Raw genomic sequence first — 20,067 nt, 5'->3', positions numbered from 1 at the left:
TAGGACACTGCATTATATGAGTATGGTATAAAATTGAATACAAAATTAGGATGTTTTCGCAGCTTTTTAATCGATCAAAAAAAATTATATCCGATCTGTAAATTTGAAAACTGAAACCCTGAATATCTATATTATGTATGAAAAGATAAATAAATAAAGTAAGACTTAATTAAAATATGTTTTTTTTCCATTTGGTTTCTGAATTATATCAAACCCAACCAAACCTAACCCAACGTCCAAGTAACTTTGAAATCTAGCTACAGTTTACGGATTTTTTGTGAATTACCTAACATCCAAGTGACTCTGAAATCTAGCTACGGCTTATACAACACCGATTATCTTATGATAAGCGGTGTTTTATAAGCTAGGCTTCAACTTTAAAGCCTGCGCCTATTCGTGAGTGGATGTGAGTTACTATGATTTCATGTAATTCATGAATAAAAATTCTAGGCAAAAACACTTGCTAGACAACTTACGCAATTCCGCTTATCATCTTTTTACATAGACTCAAACTTTAAAAGTTTTATAGCCTTTCCATAATTGTGAGTTGGTTCACTCTTTATGCGTAAAATTTCTTTACTTTCATGTAATTATTGAGTGAAAAAATCTAGACAAAAACATTGACGAAACTGGTAGTTATATTTGAACCAAAGTACCTACTTAGGCTTCTAGTACGCTGGTCACGTCATTATTATATTTTACATGTGGCAACACTCGTCACCTGTTGCGGCGTGTCAACATTCGATTGTCATTCGAACATTTTGTGAACAATAACAACGTCAAACATGGTCGCGATACCGTCCGGAGTGTGAGTGTCGCTAGCTCTACCTTCAATAGTTTTTTAAGTTATATTTCTAACAACAAAACGGTCCAAAATGTTGAAAAGGTGGCTGTTCAGGAGACGCTTCTCCTTCCTCCTCAAATCGTTCGTGTTTTTCTTTCTGTTTTCATCCATATTTCTAATATTCAAATCGCGCAAAAAGGAGGATGCTTACGAGATGATGTTTTTGAAGAGCGACGAGCCCGTGACGGCCGAGGATAGGTTATACGAAGAGGAAATAAGGCAAGATGAAGCCAATATAGTGTTGGGACTCGGTGATATGGGGGAAGAAGTCATTTTGGAGGGTGAAGAGCATGCTAAGGGGGAAGAGGATCTCAAGAGGATTGCGCTGAACGAATGCCTCAGCAAGAAAATATCGTTCACTCGGACTTTAGAAGGTAGGCGAATAAATAAACTAATTTTATCAAGTGTTTATTTCATTAATTAATTATTTATTAAACATATGACACGGCGTTCAACTGTCAAAAAATTTGTATAGTAGAATCTCGAGTATTCGTTTCAGGAGTTGTACGAATACCGAACCATTTTTATTCGTGTTTGAATCTATTGTGTTTTCGGAATTGATCTGATTCAGACAGCTATATTATGATTGTTTGTTTAAAATAAAACTTTTATACATAAAACAATATATAAGTAAAACATAAAAATATCTATAAATTATTAACAAACTTATCTAATTAATGTGTGTTGAGATGGTTTGGGCATGTGTATCAAATGAGTGAAGAAAGGTTAGTTATGGGTATACAATGCAATACATAATTTTTAGATGTATATATTTTTTAACTCATAGCCTTTCAATAACTCTTTTCTTTTCAAAACCATGTAATTATTTCGAAGAAAAATTTTTAAATTTAATTTATTTTAAATGCAAAAACGGTGTTTTAAGAAAACAATCAATTGCGTAAAATGTTACCTGGATTTAGAGAAAATTAAGTTGCGACTTGACGAATACTGGGCCTTAAACAAAGTCATGAAACGAATGTGTTTAGTAATAGGAAGCAGGGGAAAACCGATAAAAGCTTGACATGATCAAGTATTTCAAATACTTGAATGTGGTTACGTCAGATGTCGGAATAATCGATGTATATGTCGCTCACTCCTTTCAAGAACGTCATAAATCAAAAAAGTTGATTTTTCAGGAGAACGTTTTTAATGTTTGAAAATATAATACAATTTATTAAAAATAAATATCAAGCCACTTATTAAACTTTTTACTGTGCAACAGATCTTTTTAGGTAAAACCTAAAGGTTTTTTCTCCATTTGAAAAATAACTATTTTATTTTAAAAAAATAATCAAACAATACCTTTTCTTCAAAATGCAAAAACAACACTTTCTGCCCTGTAGCGGGTAAATATTAAGTTAAAAATATGCCTCTTTTGCTGGGATATAGCACATTTTCTGGGCATTCCGAAAACATGCACAAATGAAAATTGACGATTTTTGATTTATGACGTTCTTGAAAGGAGTGAGCGATGTATGAAAAGATGCATGTGAAGCGAAGATTGTGTGCAAAGACTGATTGGTGTGGCTTTATATTTTCTCTGCCTACCCCTTCGGAGAAGCGGCGTGACGGTTCGTTATAATATTATTTAGAACATTTTGGTTGGAAGAATATTCCATTTGATTTTCATGGATGCCGGTTATGAATTCTTCGGCAATAAGCTAATTATACTACTATTATCAATACAGATTTTGAGCACTAAACTTCTTTTTTATGTATTAATTTTTAAATCAAACAGATTTTTTTGAGTCTACTAAGTTGTATTTTATTAACAAAAACACATAAAAAAATAATATTGTGACAAATGTTTCGCCTAGTTATGGCATTTTCAAACGAAATATTAATTTTTTATGTGTTTTTGTTAATAAAATACAACTTAGTAGACTCAAAAAATCTGTGTTTGATTAAAAAATTAAAACATAAATTAAAATGGAGTTCTACAAATTAAACGCCAAATCAATAAATAAACTAAACTTCTTTATTACGAGCTTGGCGAATGGCGGGTTGTGCGAATGGCGGGTTGTACGAATACGGGAGCGAACGAATCGCGAAAATTTGCCGTATATCTTTATTTCTTATTAATAACTTGTAAAGTAGAATGTATTTGAAAGTTGTAGAGTACAGTTCTATTGCCAAGTGAACTGGTACACTCAATGCATTGTCTAATTTCTTTGGGAATATCAATTTCCGTCAGCGAAATTGCATTAAATAATGAATTTCTCATTCGAAAATGCACATATTTCTCACCGAAAAATAACAGGCTAACTAACCTTCACACCGCTTCTCTGCAGTGGTAGGCAGAGAGATAGAACGCCATAATTAGATTTACAAACAAATTAAGTAATACGCTACTTAGCGCGGGTATTTACCCGCTAAATTTGCAAGCTAAATGAATCAGCCCTTAGCGGGTATATTTTCCACATATCGCTCACTCCTTTCTACAACGTCATGTATCAAAAAACTTGATTTTTCAGGAGATCGTTATTAAAGTTTAAAAATATAATAAAATGTATTTTAAAATAAATATCAAGCCTTTTTACTTTGGACTTTTTACTGTGCAACAGATCTTTTTAGGTAATACCTGAATGTTTTTTCACCATTTGAAATATTTAGTAAATTTAAAAAAAAATAATTAAACAATATCTTTTCTTCAAAATGCAAAAAATACACTTTCTGCTCTGTAGCGGGTAAATATTAAGTTAAAAATATGCCGCTTTTGCAGGGATATAGTACATTTTCGGGGCATTCCGAAAACATTCACATCTGAAAATTGACGATTTTTGATATATGACGTTGTTGAAAGGAGTGAGCGATATACCCGCCGATTATTCCGACTCGTAACCTGAGCACGCTCAAGTATTCGAAATACCTGAACATGCCAAGTCTTTCTCGGTCTTCCTCTGGTTCTATTACCAACCACATCCGCTAATACTTAACTTTTTTTTGCATTTATTTAAGAATGGATCATTCTCATGATTTGTTATTATTAGCTAATAAATTAATATGAAAAATCACAAGACTATCGGTAGCATTCTTATTGAAATCTGTAGAGAAGTAAGGGAGATGTGAAGGTTTAAACTTAACATAATTTAATAAAACGAAACACGGACACCGCTATACGTCATCAAATTTTACGTTATCGGGTGTGTTATGGGGCGTACCCCTTTATGTATCTGCTTTATAGAGCTGTAATAGTAGTAGTAGTCCGCCTCCGTAGTGTAATGGTCAGCACGCTCGGCTAACTAACTAACTAACTAACTAACCATGACGCCGCTTCCCCGCAGGGGTAGGCAGAGAGAATAGAGCGCCACACCACTCTGTCCTTCTGCAAAAATTCTTCGCCTCTTCCACGTTCATGCATCTCCTCATACATACCCGCCGATTGTTACGATTCCTAACCTGACCACTTAAGAAAGGTGTGTTGAGATGGTTTGGACATGTAGAACGAATGAGTGAGGAAAGAACGGTAAAACAAATTTATGAGGCGAATGTTAGTGGGAAAAGAAGCAGAGGAAGACCGAGAAAAACATGGCACGATCAGGTATGCCAAATACTCGAAAGTGGTCAGGTTAGGTTAGTTAGCTGGAATAATAAAATAAATTTTGACGCGCTATTTAAACAAAAAAATAATAAAACGTTAACGCGTTTGTGTATTTTAATACCGTTAGTCGAAGCTCGTGATATTGCAATTAAAGCACTCATTAATATATATATATATATATGTATATACAGTATCTACTCAATGAATTAGGGCCACGCAGAATTTCACGCAATTTCTCAATTCAAACAGGAATAACTCAGAGAAAACCTTGAATAAAACAAAATTGAATTTTATTTACACATGAAAACTTTATTACGCTTAAATTATGCATATATTTTCATATAAATATAGTTAGTATTTAGTATTTCCACCTTTGGCAGAAATAACTGCCTCAATTCTTTTTGGCATACTTAAAATGCACTGTTTTATCATGTTTTTTATTTCTTCGTCTTCTGACCAAATTTTTTGAATATTTTTTTTTAGATAGTCTACTGTCGGATTTGGAAATGAGTATACCTTATTTTTAACATGCTCCATACGTTTTCTATAGGATTAAGGTCCGGAGAATTTCCAGGCCAGGGGAGCAAGGGCAGATTTTTGTTAGACAAAATTTTTATTATTGATTTAGCCCGGTGGCAAGGTGCCCCATCCTGCATGAAGGTGTATGGACCTTCTGTTGGGTCGAGTGTATGGTAGAAGGGCAATAAAATTCGTTCGAGGACCTGCTTATAGGAATTTCGGTTCATTGTTCCTTCCACGAAAAACAACGGCCCAGGTAAATTGTTAATAATACATGACCATATCATTGTTGCAGGGGGGTGTTTGATAACTTTTACCACACAGGCCTCATTGTAACGTTCCATTGGTGTTCTCCTGACGAATCGACGGCTCTCTGTCGCGGCTTCTAACTGGCACTCATCACTAAAGATGACCTGAAAAATAATGAAAATTTAAGTTTAATTCAAATATATAAGTTTATTTACTAAAATGATATGTTGAAAATTCAATTTAAATAAATACCTTTTTCCAATCATCTACCGAGTAATTTCGATGTAGCCTGGCCCATTTTAATCGATCCGCTTTCATTCATGGTGTCAATTTTGGTACTTTTACAGGGCGCCTGCATTTTAGATTTACTTCGTAAAGACGTCGCCTCAGTGTTGATACCGATATATTTATACCCTCTTCTTCCAATTTTATTTTTAATGTTTTTGCTGATGCACTACGGTTTTCTAAGGCACTTTGAACGATTTTTCGATCAGTCCTCGGTGTTGTTTTTCTAATCCTACGACAGTTCTTTCGCCGATTGCTGGTGGCGGGTGACTGATTTTTTATTGATTTTGAAATTCGGTCCACTGTTTGACGAGAAACGTTTTCTTTTTTTGAAATTTCTCTATTAGATAGTATTCCTAATTTCAGTATCACTATAACACTAGACTTTTTTTCCTCAGAAATGTCTTTACTTTTTCCCATTTTGTCCTTTTCAAAAAAAACACTTGTGTTTACAAAAAAAAATTATACTTTATGAACTAAAATTAAAAATTAAGTTTTTTTCACAAGACACGATAACTATATAACCTCTCTGAACAAAACAACAACCAGAACTCAAGAAACTTCACTAATAAATGAGATAGGACTATTTTTTGAACTTTCAACTATCTGTCTACCTGTGCTAATTAGGGACCTTTCTCAGAAAAAGGGTTTGAAATTTTGTAAAGGCTTAAATAATCCAGGTATATTTAACATATTATTGAAGGTAATATACATGATATTAGATGTCAATAGAAAACTTAAAGTATTTATGTAAAATAAATATAATAATCCAAAAGATTTCAGAGTATTCAAAAAAATAATGGGTGGCCCTAATTCATTGAGTAGATACTGTATATATATATATATATATATATATATATATATATATATATATATATATATATATATATATATATATATATATATATATTTTATTTTTTTTTTTTTAATTACTAAGATATATTTTATCACAACCTTTAAAATAATAATTATAGTTAAAAAAAATTAAGTATCTAACTAGCACGCCTCTTTCCCGCCGAGAGGATAGAACGCCAAACCAATCTGTCTTTGCAGACATGATTCGCCTCTTCCACATTCGCGCATCTCCTCATACGTACCCGCCGATTATCCGACTCCTGACCTGACTGACCACTTTGGAGTGTTTGAAACACTTGAGCATGCCTAGTTTTCCTCGATGTTTTCTAGGGATGGAAAGATTGATAAAGATGAAGAAAGGAGAATGAATGCTGGGAACAGTGAATGGTGCACTGATTGATCAGCTATTGAATTGAATTGAAACCCTTATCCGCACCCAATGGTGCATAGGGCACTGCATTATATAAACACAGTGTTATCGATGATCGTTAACACACGAAGGAAAGGTGATCAGCCCTCCGCTTCAGGTACCAGTCCAGGGTAATATGGAATAAATATTAGTAGTAGTGAATATATTTCTTTAAAAAGGTGATGAATTAAATTTATAATATAAATATTTGTCCGCCTCCGTAGTGTAATGGTCAGCACGCTCGGCTACCGTTCTGGAGGTCCCGGGTTCGATTCCCAAGGGGGGTAAAATAAATATAAGTGATTTTTTCACTGCAATATTTATTCAATATTACCATGGACTGGTACCTGAAGCGGAGGGCTGATCACCTTTCCTTCATGTGTAAACGATCAAGATAACACCGCGTTTATATGACACAGTGCCCTATGCACCATTGGGGTGCGAATAAGGGTTTTTTATTATTATTATATATAAATGTAACTTTGTTTTAAAATCACTATAAATATTTTATTATAACTTAATTATAATGTTTACCGGTTTCGAAGCTTTAATTAAGCTAGTATTAATCAGTCTTGATAAAGAAGCGGTTACCTTCGAATCCGGAAGGCATTATAATTAAGTTATAATAAAATATTCATAGTGATTTTAATACAAAGTTACATTCTTATTATAAAATGGAAAATCACAAAGTTAGTGCTTCAAATATCGTAGTCATACAGGAGAAAGTGACCAAGTGCTTTTTTTTTTACAAAAACGTGATCATTGACTATTAGATATCTTACTAGCTTAATGTTGCCCTGAAAAAATCCCAAAGGATTTTAAACTTGTAAGTATAATATATTGACTTGTTAAAAATGACTAACTGAATTGATGTTTATTTTGTTGCCAAGCAAAAGTGACTTAAATGGCCCTCCTGAACATTTTACGTTTTGTTAGTTGGTCACTTTCTCCTGTATGACTACGATTTAAATCATATAAATAAAATTATTTTTAAAAAAATGTCACCGACAAAATGTAACGGATACCGCCGTAATCGCGTAATCGAAAAAGTAACAGTTACGATTAGGCACATCACTATTTGAATACAACAGCTAGTTTCACGATTTTGCCATATTGTAACACATTTTATAAATGTTCCGTTCACACGGGGTCATGTCACATTAGCTCATCATGTCTTCGGCGACCTTGCAAGAGCGAATGATTGCATCCGGTTGAGTTATGGTCTCCGGCGAACGCAAATCTCGGCGCCACAAATTGATCGAGGCCTTCCCCTCCTAACACTTTAAAAAAAAAAAAGCTAGGGTTGTTTGTTTGTTGGGTCCTTGGGACGTTCAAGGTTGAAGAGGGGGTAGGAGCTGTTTCTTATTTTAATTTTTTATTTTATTATTTTATTTCTTATGAGTGGGTCTTTATTTTGTCTCTAAGGGACACTCCAGCTGACATTGCAGCAATTTGTAAATATATGTATATGTTCATATATCGCTCACTCCTTTCAAGAACGTCATAAATCAAAAAAACTTGATTTTTCAGGAGAACGTTTTTAAAGTTTAAAAATATAACACGATACTGTATATTGAAAATAAATGTCAAGCCACTTATTGAACTTTTTACTGTGCAACAGATCTTTTTAGGTAAAACCTGGATGTTTTTTCTCCATTTGAAAAATATTAAGTATTTTTAAAAAAATAATTAAACAGAACCTTTTCTTCAAAATGCAAAAAACACTTTCTGCCCTGTAGCGGGTAAATATTAAGTTTAAAAAATGTGCCGATTTCGCTGGGATACAGTACATTTTAGGTAAAACTTAAATGTTTTTTCTCAATTTAAAAAATATTTAGTATATTTAAAAAAATAATTAAACAATACCTGTTCTTCAAAATGCAAAAACAACAGTTTCTGCCCTGTAGCGGGTAAATAGTAAGTTAAAAAAATGTACCGATTTCGCTGGGATATAGTACATTTCCTGGGCATTCCGAAAACATGCACAACTGAAAATTGACGATATTTGATTTATGACGTTCTTGAAAGGAGTGAGCGATATGTTCGCCTGATAAATTTGTTTAGCGGTTCTTTCTTCACTCATTCGATCACATGACCAAACCGTCCCAACACACCTTTCTTAATTTGATGGATAGCGCCCATCTCAGCCTTGCATTCTTTCCTCATATAACTATCGGAACATCTACCATACATCGTTTTGCCTTGCAACTAACCGAATTTAGACCAGAAATATGCAACTCAAGAAATATGCAAATATACAGAAATAATTAATAATTAAATTTATACATAGGGTAATAATTTTGCTTTGTCCATGAATAATATTGAAATAGCTATTGAGGTTATGATCGAGTCGAACATTATCTCGGCTTAGTGCTAGTACTGTCTTGTGATGCAACAAGGCGTTATCGCTACGGGAGGGGTGTTCTGTAGGCTATCGACAATTCGAACACTCCTTTCAACAATGTCATAATATATCAAAAAACTTGATTTTTCAGGAGATCGTTTTTATAGTTTAAAAATATAATACATTATAATAATAAAACCCTTATCCGCACCCCAATGGTGCATAGGGCACTGCTTCATATAAACGCAGTGTTATCTTGATCGTTTACACATGAAGGAAAGGTGATCAGCCCTCCGCTTCAGGTACCAGTCCATGGTAATATTGAATAAATATTACAGTGAAAAAATCACTTATATTTTATTTTACCCCCCCTGGGAATCGAACCCGGGACCTCCAGAACGGTAGCCGAGCGTGCTGACCATTACACTACGGAGGCGGACAAATATAATACAGTGTATTACGGAAAAATATAAAACAGTGTATTAAAAACAAATATCAAGCCACTTATTGAACTTTTTACTGTGCAACAGATCTTTTTAGGTAAAACCTGAATGTTTTATCTCCATTTGAAAAATATTAAGCATATTTTTTAAAAAATAATTAAACAGTACATTTTCTTCAAAATGCAAAAACAACACTTTCTATAAATATTAAGTTAAAAATATGCCGCTTTTGCTGGGCTGTATATTTTATGGGCATTCCGAAAACATGCACAACTGAAAATTGACTATTTTTTATATACATTTTTGAAAGGTGTTATCGAATAGTATGTATACCCAGTCAAGTCGTGGTTTGGCTGTCAACATGTCTGATGATTTATTTCCGAAAAATGTGATTGTTCTAGCCAAAGAATGAATAATTTACTAGAAATCCCTTTTTGCAAATCCAGAATCGCGCAGACACTCATTTTTCATAGCTCCTAAACCTTTTAATTCATTCCACAAAGACCATATGTTAGAGTCTAACATAATAAATGTCACAGTTAGACATTTGTTATCTAAGTTTATTTCGATTTTAAAATTTACTTAAATTATTTATTAAAAAAAAAAACAGATCTAACTGTTAAATTCATTACACAAAGACTATATGTAAGACATTCATTATTTATTAATTTTTTTGACATCTCATCAAAGATGAAGAAGAATATGGAAGTCTGGGCATATACGGGGCTGACGACCGTCATAGGCTGGTTTAAATTATCACTTTACACACGTGTAACATTCACCAATTCTACCCATTATTGACAACCACACTACTCAAATTCTTGGAAGCTCTATATATATGTATATGAATCAATTTTGAAACATTATTCTTGAATCACTAGAACTTCACTAGAGACATCTAATGGTGAGACTGCCATATTCTTCTTCATCTTTGATGAGATGTCAAAAAATAAAATGAAAATAACTCCTGTAATTTGAGATAATCCAGATTTTGTGAACAAGTATTTGGACACACTCAAAATGTTGGTAATTATCTACGATTTAAAAAATTGCTTAAATTATTTATTTAAAAAAACAGATCTCAAACCTTCTTCTTTTAAACGTATAACTCATACAGTACATATTTGCTAGTTTTTTTTTAATTTTCATGTATTTGATTGTTTTACTAATAATTTAATAAATTTAATAATAATAGAGTAAAAATCACTTATATTCATTTGACCCTTCCCCCCTTAAGAATCGAATTTGGGACCCCCAGTACGGCAGCCGAGCGTGCTAACCTTTACACTACTGAGGCGAATTATATAAAATGCAGTAATAAATTTCATAATTAAATTGAATAATACATTCACGCTCTATTAGAACGACCCTCATAAACGTTCATATGTCAAACTTGTTTTTGATTGCTATTATATTTTTTTTTAGTCGTAATTCCTGCTGGTGACTTTTTTGACCAATTTTCAACAAAAGTGGAACGCGGCTGTTAGATTAAAATATGTTTAATTTATTTAATTATATAGGGCGACCTGTTGACCGGTAAATGATTGGCCTTTTAATTCAAATTCTACTCGATGAATGCGCTCGACCCTTTATTTGCACGGTGAATGCGGTCCACGCAATACCGCGTAAAAAAAGTACTCGCAAAATTTTGAGTGTTTCAAAAATTTCGTTCACAAATTTTCGGTTCGTCCGCTAGGGAGATGTGAGCAACGTGTAATTTAGTTTTAATTTAATTTAATTTTTTAAATGTTTATTTTAATTTTTTTAATATTGTCCGCCACCGTAGTGTAATGGTCGGCACGCTCGGCTACCGTTCTGGTGGTCCCGGGTTCGATTCCCAGTCATAAATAAAAAAAACTTGATTTTTCAGGAGAACGTTTTTAAAGTTTAAAAATATAATACAATGTATTAAAAATAAATATCAAGCCACTTATTGAACTGTTCACTGTGCAACAGATCTTTTTAGGTAAAACCTGAAGGTTTTTTCTCCATTTGAAAAATATTTAGTATATTTAGAAAAATAATTAAACGATACCTTTTCTTCAAAATGCAAAAACAACACTTTCTGCCCTGTAGCGGGTAAATATTAAGTTGAAAATATGCCGCTTTTGCTGGTATATAGAACATTTTCTGGACATTCCGAAAACATGCATAACTGAACATTGACGATTTTTTATTTATTTCGTTCTTGAAAGGAGTGAGCGACATATATTCGTCTATTCTAATGGACAAGTGTCTGGTACGCCTTTTTAAAAATTATTCATGCATTTTTATTGATAATAATCTTATCAACTTGAATTTCAATTTAAAATGCATTGGAGAAAAAAAAGTTGACAAAAATGCGCTCTGTCAAATACAGTGTCAATCCGGGATAATGATTGGCTTAGCCAAGATTATTGAATAATAAAATATTAAATATTTATATTTATTTATATATATATATATATATATATATATATATATATATATATATATATATATATATATATATATATATATATATATATATATATATATATATATATATATATATATATATATATATATATATATATATATAAATATATAAATAAATATATATATATTTATTTGATTTAGGAGATCAGGGCTGTCCAAAAAATTGTTAAGAATTTTGTATAACAGAACCAGATCAGTAATTACCCTTCTATCACTAAGATTTATCAATTTCAGCCGCTTCATTATCCAATTATAATCTAACTCAACAATGGGTATATTTAGTTTAAAATAAATGTATCTAAGGAAGTTGTGTTGTACTATCTGTACGCTGTCAGCGTGTATAGCATTATGAGGAGACCAGACTGTGGAGCCGTGTTCCAACTGACTTCTTATTACGGCAACGTACAGGGCCTTCAATGCATCAATAGATTTAAAATCCCTTGTTGCCCTAATCACAAAACCAAGAGTTTTATTTTATTTATTGTTTCGGCATGAACTTTGTGGTAAGACATGTTACAATGATTAAAGAAAACACATGTTTTTTACCACTTAAGTTTTATTATAGACTACATGTTTCAGAAGTTAAACTTCCATCATTCAGGTCTGTATAATAACTAAAATATAAAATATAAAATTGTTCTATAAATAAGGAGAGGGGAAAGTAAGGGAAAGGGGTTAGTCAAGGGACGGAGTTTGAAAACAAAGGGAAAATGGAAAGCAATGGTGAAGAATTTTGAAACAATATATTATTTAATAAATTATTATTAGAATTTAGGTTTTTTTGGATTTCTAAATTTTCGATATAATTCATAATTTGGCCTTTATATGGAACAAGGTGTAATAATTTTAATTTATGAGAGTGAAATGAGTGATTAGTATCTATTATGTGATTTGCAAATTCCGAAAAATAATTACTAACAAGACCGCTATGATGTTCTTTAATTCTAATCTTTAAATTTCTCGCAGTTTGGCCAATATATTTTGTTATCACAATCTCCACACGAAATTTCATAAACACCACTTTTTTGTAATAAATCAATTTTAGATTTTGAGTTATCGAGGATTTTATGTAAATTATTATTTGTCCGCCTCCGTAGTGTAATGGTCAGCACGCTCGGCTACCGTACTGGAGGTCCCGGGTTCGATTCCCAGGGAGGGTGGAATAAATATAAGTGATTTTTTCACTGCAATATTTATTCAATATTACCCTGGACTGGTACCTGAAGCGGAGGGCTGATCACCTTTCCTTCATGTGTTAATGATCAAGATAACACTGCGTTTATATGATGCAGTGCCCTATGCACCATTGGGGTGCGGATAAGGGTTTGAATGAATAATATGCAGGTTGGATATGGGAGGGTAAGATTTTCGAAATATTTTTAGTTATTGAACCTCTCCTTATTTATAGAACAATTTTATATTTTAGTTATTATACAGACCTGAATGATGGAAGTTTAACTTCTGAAACATGTAGTCTATAATAAAACTCAAGTGGTAAAAAACGAAGTGTTTTCTTTAATCCAAGAGTTTTAGGTGCTTTGTTTACAATCTCACTGATATGCGCTGCAAATGACAATTTATCATCAAAGATGATACCAAAATCTTCAATTACACTTCCGACTTCTCTCCTCTTACTCTTAGACGATTCTGACCTGGTCCAGCGAGTTAGCAACTGATTTTATTTGATCTTTGAATGTCACAAATAATAAACACTGCTATTTGCAGCTATCACTTTCACCTTCATTGTTATCAGGCAGGTACGAGTGAAAGAGACAGTGTTCCTTTTATGTACTGACCGCTTTTACTTTTCGATTTCAAACAATCATCGTGTCCATTTTACCATTTTTTTTAAATTGAAGGTGGCCATAAATATTTGTGTTTTTATTATAACTAGTGTAATGGTCAGCACGCTCGGCTACCGTTCTGGAGGACCCGGGTTCGATTCCCAGAGGGGTAAGAATAAATATGAGTGATTTTTTCACTGTAATATTTATTCAATATCACCCTGGACTGGTACTTGAAGCGGAGGGCTGATCACCTTTCCTTCATGTGTAAACGATCAAGATAACACTGCGTTTATATGACGCTGTGCCCTATGCATTATTGGGGTGCGGATAAGGGTTTTATTATTATTATTATTGTTATAACTAACTAACTAACTAACTAACCATAACGCCGCTTTCCCGAAGGGGTAGGCAGAGAGAATAGAACGCCACACCACTCTGTCTTTGCAAACATTCTTCGCCTCTTCCACTTTCATGCATCTCCTCATACATATTCATTCATTCAAACCATTCATTTTGTATTTATTTATTATTTATATTTTATTCATATTTTTTTGTATTTGAATTAATGTCATGTAATGCAAAAGAATTTAAAATAAAGAAAAAAAAACCCTTATCCACACCCCAATGGTGCATAGGGCACTGCAATGGTGATATAAGGAAAGAATGCAAGGCTAAGATAAGTATAATCGATAACATTAAGAAAGGTGTGTTGTGAGATGGTTTGGACATGTGGAACGAATGAGTAAGGAACGAATGGTAAAAGAAATTTATAAGTCGAATGCGGTTGGAAAAAGGAGTAGAGGAAGACCGAGAAAAACCTGGCACGATCAGGTATGCCAAACACTTGAAAGCGCTTAGGTTAGAAGTCGAAATAATCGGCGGGTATGTATGAGGTGTATATTGTCCGCCTCCGTAGTGTAATGGTCAGCACGCTCGGCTACCGTTATGGAGGTCCCGTATTCGATTCTCATAGGGTCAAATAAATTTAAGTGATTTTTTCACTCTAATATTTATTTAATATTACCCTGGACCGGTACCTGAAGCAGAGGGCTGATCACCTTTCCTTCGTGTGTTAACAATCAAGATAACACTCCGTTTATATGATGCAGTGCCCTATGCACCATTGGGGTGTGGATAAGTGATTTTTTTTCTTTATTTTAAATTCTTTTGCATTAATAAAAAAACCCTTATCCGCACCCCAATGGTGCATAGGGCACTGCGTCATATAAACGCAGTGTTATCTTGATCGTTTACACATGAAGGAAAGGGTAATATTGAATAAATATGACAGTGAAAAAATTACTTATATTTATTTTACCCCCCTTGGGAATCGAACCAGGGACCTCCAGAACGGTAGCCGAGCGTGCTGACCATTACACTACGAAGGCGGACAAATTTTGCATTACATGACATAAATTCAAATAAAAAAATATATGAATAAAATATAAATAATAAATAAATACAAAATTAATGGTTTGAACGAATGAAAATTTATGAGGAGATGCATGAACGTGGAACGGGCGAAGAATGTTTGCAAAGACAGAGTGGTGTGGCGTTCTATTCTCTCTGCCTGCCCCTGCGGGGGGAAGCGGCTGACGTTTAGTTAGTTAGTAAGGCTTGTTATATTGCCGTTTTCGCGTATATTGCTACCAGTGGCGTGCCTAGGGTTTACCAGTAAGGCAAACTCACTATTTTTCACATTCGTGAATACATGATGTACCTATAATTTCTTCGCCTCATATCATTCCCAGTATATAGTAAGCACCCAGAAAGTATTATAAATATAAACAATGTATTGTAATCATTGTAAAAATATGCATACATGTAACTTTTGTAAGGTATAGCCATCACCTTTAAACAAAGAAAATGTTCACTATAATAAAATATCTTCCTCAGATATCAACCATCACCAATAAGTACCATCACCATATAATAGCATGCGTAGTGTTTAATAAACATATAATCGCACGATAATTTAAATACAGTCACACATTAATTATGTATTTTTAATCATTTGGTCTAGATTTATTCATTTTTATTTGGAGTTTTCGGGCTTTTGGGCTTCTAGGGAAGTACCGCCACTGAATTTGCTACCATAATTAAACCTTATCAGTGTCATAAATTGTCACATCGCTATTTACAGCTCCGCTGTGGGCCGCTTTCAAAATATCATAAAATTGACATTTTTACAACTCTTGTGATACGTTTTAATGCCCTCCGATAAGATTACTTTTTCCTGCCGACTGCCTGCCTTCTGCCACGCGTTCTGTGTTCGCATGCAGCGGTGCGCAGGGCACCGCGTCGCCGGTGTTTTAGCGATTTTAGCAATATGAAGAAGTATATGGAAGTCTGGGTATTTGCAGGGTTTACGACCCGTCATGGGCTGAAACGTTCAGAATTCTAACCATGATTGATAACCACACTATTCAAACTCATATATGTGTGTGTGTGTGTGTATGTATATATATATATATATATATATATATATATATATATATATATATATATATATATATATATATATATATATATTTATATATATTTTTTTTTTTGCTCACTCCTTTCAACAACGTCATGAGTATATCAAAAATCGTAAAATTTCAGTTGTGCATGATTTCGGAATGCCCAGAAAATGTACTATAGGTATCCCAGCAAAGGCGGCATATTTTAACTTAATATTTACCCGTTACAGGGCAGAAAGTGTTGTTTTTGTATTTTGAAGAAAACGTATTGTTTAATTATTTTTGTAAAAATAAACATGAATATTTTTCAAATGGAGAAAAAACATTCAGGTTTTACCTAAAAAGATCTGTTGCACAGTAAAAAGTTCAATAAGTGGCTTGATATTTTTAATACATTTTATTATATTTTTAAACTTGAAAAAATCTCCTGAAAAAAAAGTTTTTTGATATATGACGTTGTTGAAAGGAGTGTGCGATATGTTGAACATTTTGATTGTGGGATGGTCGCAGTGCAGACCCCCACCTTGCTGACATGGTCAGGTAATGCATAACTGTCGGCGTGAGGTCAACCGGACCGGGCGGGCCATTAACAAGTCGTGTCGTATTTGACAAGGTGACAGTTATAAAAACACGTTGCACCAATCAATGAATGAAACTCGTCACGCCTGACCAAAATATTATATGAGTTGGTTAGTTCAAATGTTTACCACATTACATAATTACAGTTAATTAGTTAATATGTTTATCATATTACGTAATGACAGTCAGTTAACATGTATACCATTTTACATTATGGGGTATATAATGTTTACCATATTACACGATGTTTATAATGTTACACAAAGTTTACCATATTACACGATGTATATCATATTACACGATGTTTACCATATTATACGATGTTTATCATATTACACTACCATATTACACGATGTTTATAATATTACACGATGTTTATAATATTACACGATGTTTATCATATTACACAAAGTTTACCATATTACACGATGTTTACCATATTATACGATGTTTATCATATTACACTACCATATTACACGATGTTTATAATATTACACGATGTTTATAATATTACACGATGTTTATCATATTACACAAAGTTTACCATATTACACGATGTTTATCATATTACACGATGTTTACCATATTACACGATGTTTACCACATTACACGATGTTAACCATATTACTCGATGTTTATAATGTTACATAAAGTTTACCATATTACACGATGTATATCATATTACACGATGTTTACCATATTACACGATGTTTATAATATTACTCGATGTTTACCATATTACACGATGTTTATCATATTACACTATGTTTACCATATTACACGATGTTTATAATATTACACGATGTTTATAATATTACACGATGAAACCATATTACACGATGTTTATAATGTTACACAAAGTTTACCATATTACACAATGCTTATAATATTACAGGATGTTTATAATATTACACGATGTTTATCATATTACACAAAGTTTACCATATTACACGATGTTTATCATATTACACGATGTTTACCACATTACACGATGTTAACCATATTATACGATGTTTATCACATTACATTTCTCTCCTATTCCAGACTACCGCGAGCCCAAGTGCGCGCACGTCCAGTACGACGCCGAGCTACCCTCGGCCTCGGTCATCATCGTGTACCACAACGAGCCGCTGTCCGTGCTGCTGCGCACCGTGTGGAGCGTGCTCGGCACGGGCGGCCGGCACGTGGAGCAGGTCGTGCTCGTGGACGACTGCTCGTCCAACGTGGAGCTGCACGGCAAGCTGGACTACTACGTGCGCACGCGCCTGCGCGGGCGCGGCGTCACCGTCGTCAGGCTGCCCGAGAGGTGGGCCCCTCTGCTGCAGTGCAGCGCGACGATTTTTATTTTTATTTTATTTTATTTTTAGATAGTATTCGCATTTATTATTATTTACCTTGCTTATTCGGCTGTCCAAACTTAAAACACAGTAAGGGACATTTTTTTGTACGTTTTTTTTTGCATTTTTGGACTAAGTAGAATCTACTTAGTCCAAAAATGCAAAAAAACGTACTACAGTACAAAAAAATGTCCCTTACTGTGTTTTGAGTTTGGACAGCCGTATTACGTACAAGGTTTATAGATCATTTAGTGGATTTTCGTTTCTTCTAGCTAATTAAACATGTTTTTATTTGAATCTGTTTTGAGCAAACATAGATGAAACGGAATGTGCACATTTATTGAGCTTATGACCTGCCATCGGCTGGTTTATGTTTACAGGTAGAATAGTGAATGATCATTCACTGTTCTACTCATGATTCTCGCCAACTCGGACTTGAAGCGGTGATACTCAAATAAAAGTAGTCTCTGCTTAATAAAAGCTTTCCCTGTTCCAACATAGGTGGCTGTTGTGAACTCACATGTACTGGGTCACGAGTTTGATGAGTATATATAGGAGTTCGAAAAATTTATCCAAGAGTAGTGTGGTTGTCAACCATGGGTAGAATGGGTGAATGTTACACAAACGGGACAGGTCGTAGGTCCTGTAGATACCAAGCCTTCTATATTCTTCTTCATCTATGCTGAGATGTCAAGAATATTAAAAAATAGCTAATTTAATACTCTTCTTCTTCTCCGTCTTATTCCTCATTGCTGAGGGTTGTGACCCTTGCAGAAGCAATGACTCTTCTCCAGTTATCCCTTGACTGCGCTGCATGTAGCGCTCCAACCACCGAGGTGCCTGCTGCTGCCTTAATTTGATCGGTCCATCGTGTGGGGGATCTCCCTCTCCCTCTCTTTCCCTCCAGGCTACCGATCACAACTAGTCGTTCCAGGCTATCCTCGTTGCCACGCGCAACGTGTCCAAAGAACTGGAGAATCCGTCGGGTACAGATATTGGCCAGAGGCAAGCCATCCAGGCGTAGTCAAGCCATACAAGCAATTTAAGAGTAGTAAACAAGTATTTGGACACAATTAAAATGTTGCAAATACAAAAAAATGGCCTACGGATTCAAAAATGTTCAAACGTACGTAGGTATTTTATTTTGAATTCAAGTTTTACTTGGTAAATACCACTTTTTATAAAATCTATTGTGTTGACACGTGTTTCGATGCATTCTGCATAATTTTCACACACTGTGATGACACTTCTAACCCTTATCCGCACCCAATGGCGCATAGGGCACTGCATCGTATCGACGCGGTGTTATCTTGATCGTTACTTACATGAAGGCAAGGTGATCTCTCTTGCGCTTCTGGGACCAGTCCAGGGTAATTTTACTTCATGTGTTAATTATCAAGACTGTGTTATATGATGCAGTGCCCTATGCACCATTGGGTGCGGATAACGATTAGAAGAAAAATAAATATTAAGTGTAAAATCGCTATTTTCAACCCCCCCTGGGAATCGAACCCGGGACCTTCCAGCGCGGCAGCCAAACACGCTTACCGTTACACCATGGAGTTGAAAATAACTCCCATGTGCAGTTACCCATATTTGTGAACCAAGGATTTGGACACACGCAGAGTGTTGTGAGTCTATCTTTGATGTGTGAAGTATCCGCTGATGGCCGTTCCCCCCGCAGGTCGGGCCTGATCCGGGCGCGCCTGGCGGGCGCGCGCGCGGCTCGCGGCGACGTGCTGGTGTTCCTGGACGCGCACTGCGAGTGCGTGGTGGACTGGCTGCGCCCGCTGCTGCAGCGCATCAAGGACGAGCGCCGCGCGGCCGTGGTGCCCATCATAGACGTCATCGACGCCAAGACCTTCTTCTACAGCACGGCCGGTCACAGCTTCCAGGTGAGTCCTGCTTCTATAGCACGGCCAGTAACAGCCACACATGGCTAGCCACAGTTTCCAA

The 20,067-nt window shown here is 34.6% G+C and overlaps 1 protein-coding gene across 1 annotated transcript in view; it reads left to right on the top strand.

Moving 5' to 3' along the window:
• Positions 1–719: 719 nt before the first annotated feature.
• The window catches only part of LOC148304354 (polypeptide N-acetylgalactosaminyltransferase 1-like), a 37,545-nt gene continuing 18,197 nt past the window's right edge, over positions 720–20,067 (top strand). Inside the window, exons 1-3 of the mRNA XM_088268448.1 lie at positions 720–1,218; positions 17,819–18,080; positions 19,796–20,006. Coding sequence (XP_088124574.1) covers positions 876–1,218; positions 17,819–18,080; positions 19,796–20,006 — 816 coding nt within the window. The 5' untranslated portion in view covers positions 720–875. The remainder of the gene's footprint in view (positions 1,219–17,818; positions 18,081–19,795; positions 20,007–20,067) is intronic.

Source organism: Brachycentrus maculatus, unplaced genomic scaffold (genome assembly GCF_059751285.1).
Source record: "Brachycentrus maculatus isolate JH-2025_06_01 unplaced genomic scaffold, ASM5975128v1 h1tg000324l, whole genome shotgun sequence".
Lineage (NCBI taxonomy): Eukaryota > Metazoa > Arthropoda > Insecta > Trichoptera > Brachycentridae > Brachycentrus > Brachycentrus maculatus.
The sequence above is the reverse complement of the archived record's forward strand: the minus strand, read 5'-3'. Positions and strand labels throughout refer to the sequence as shown.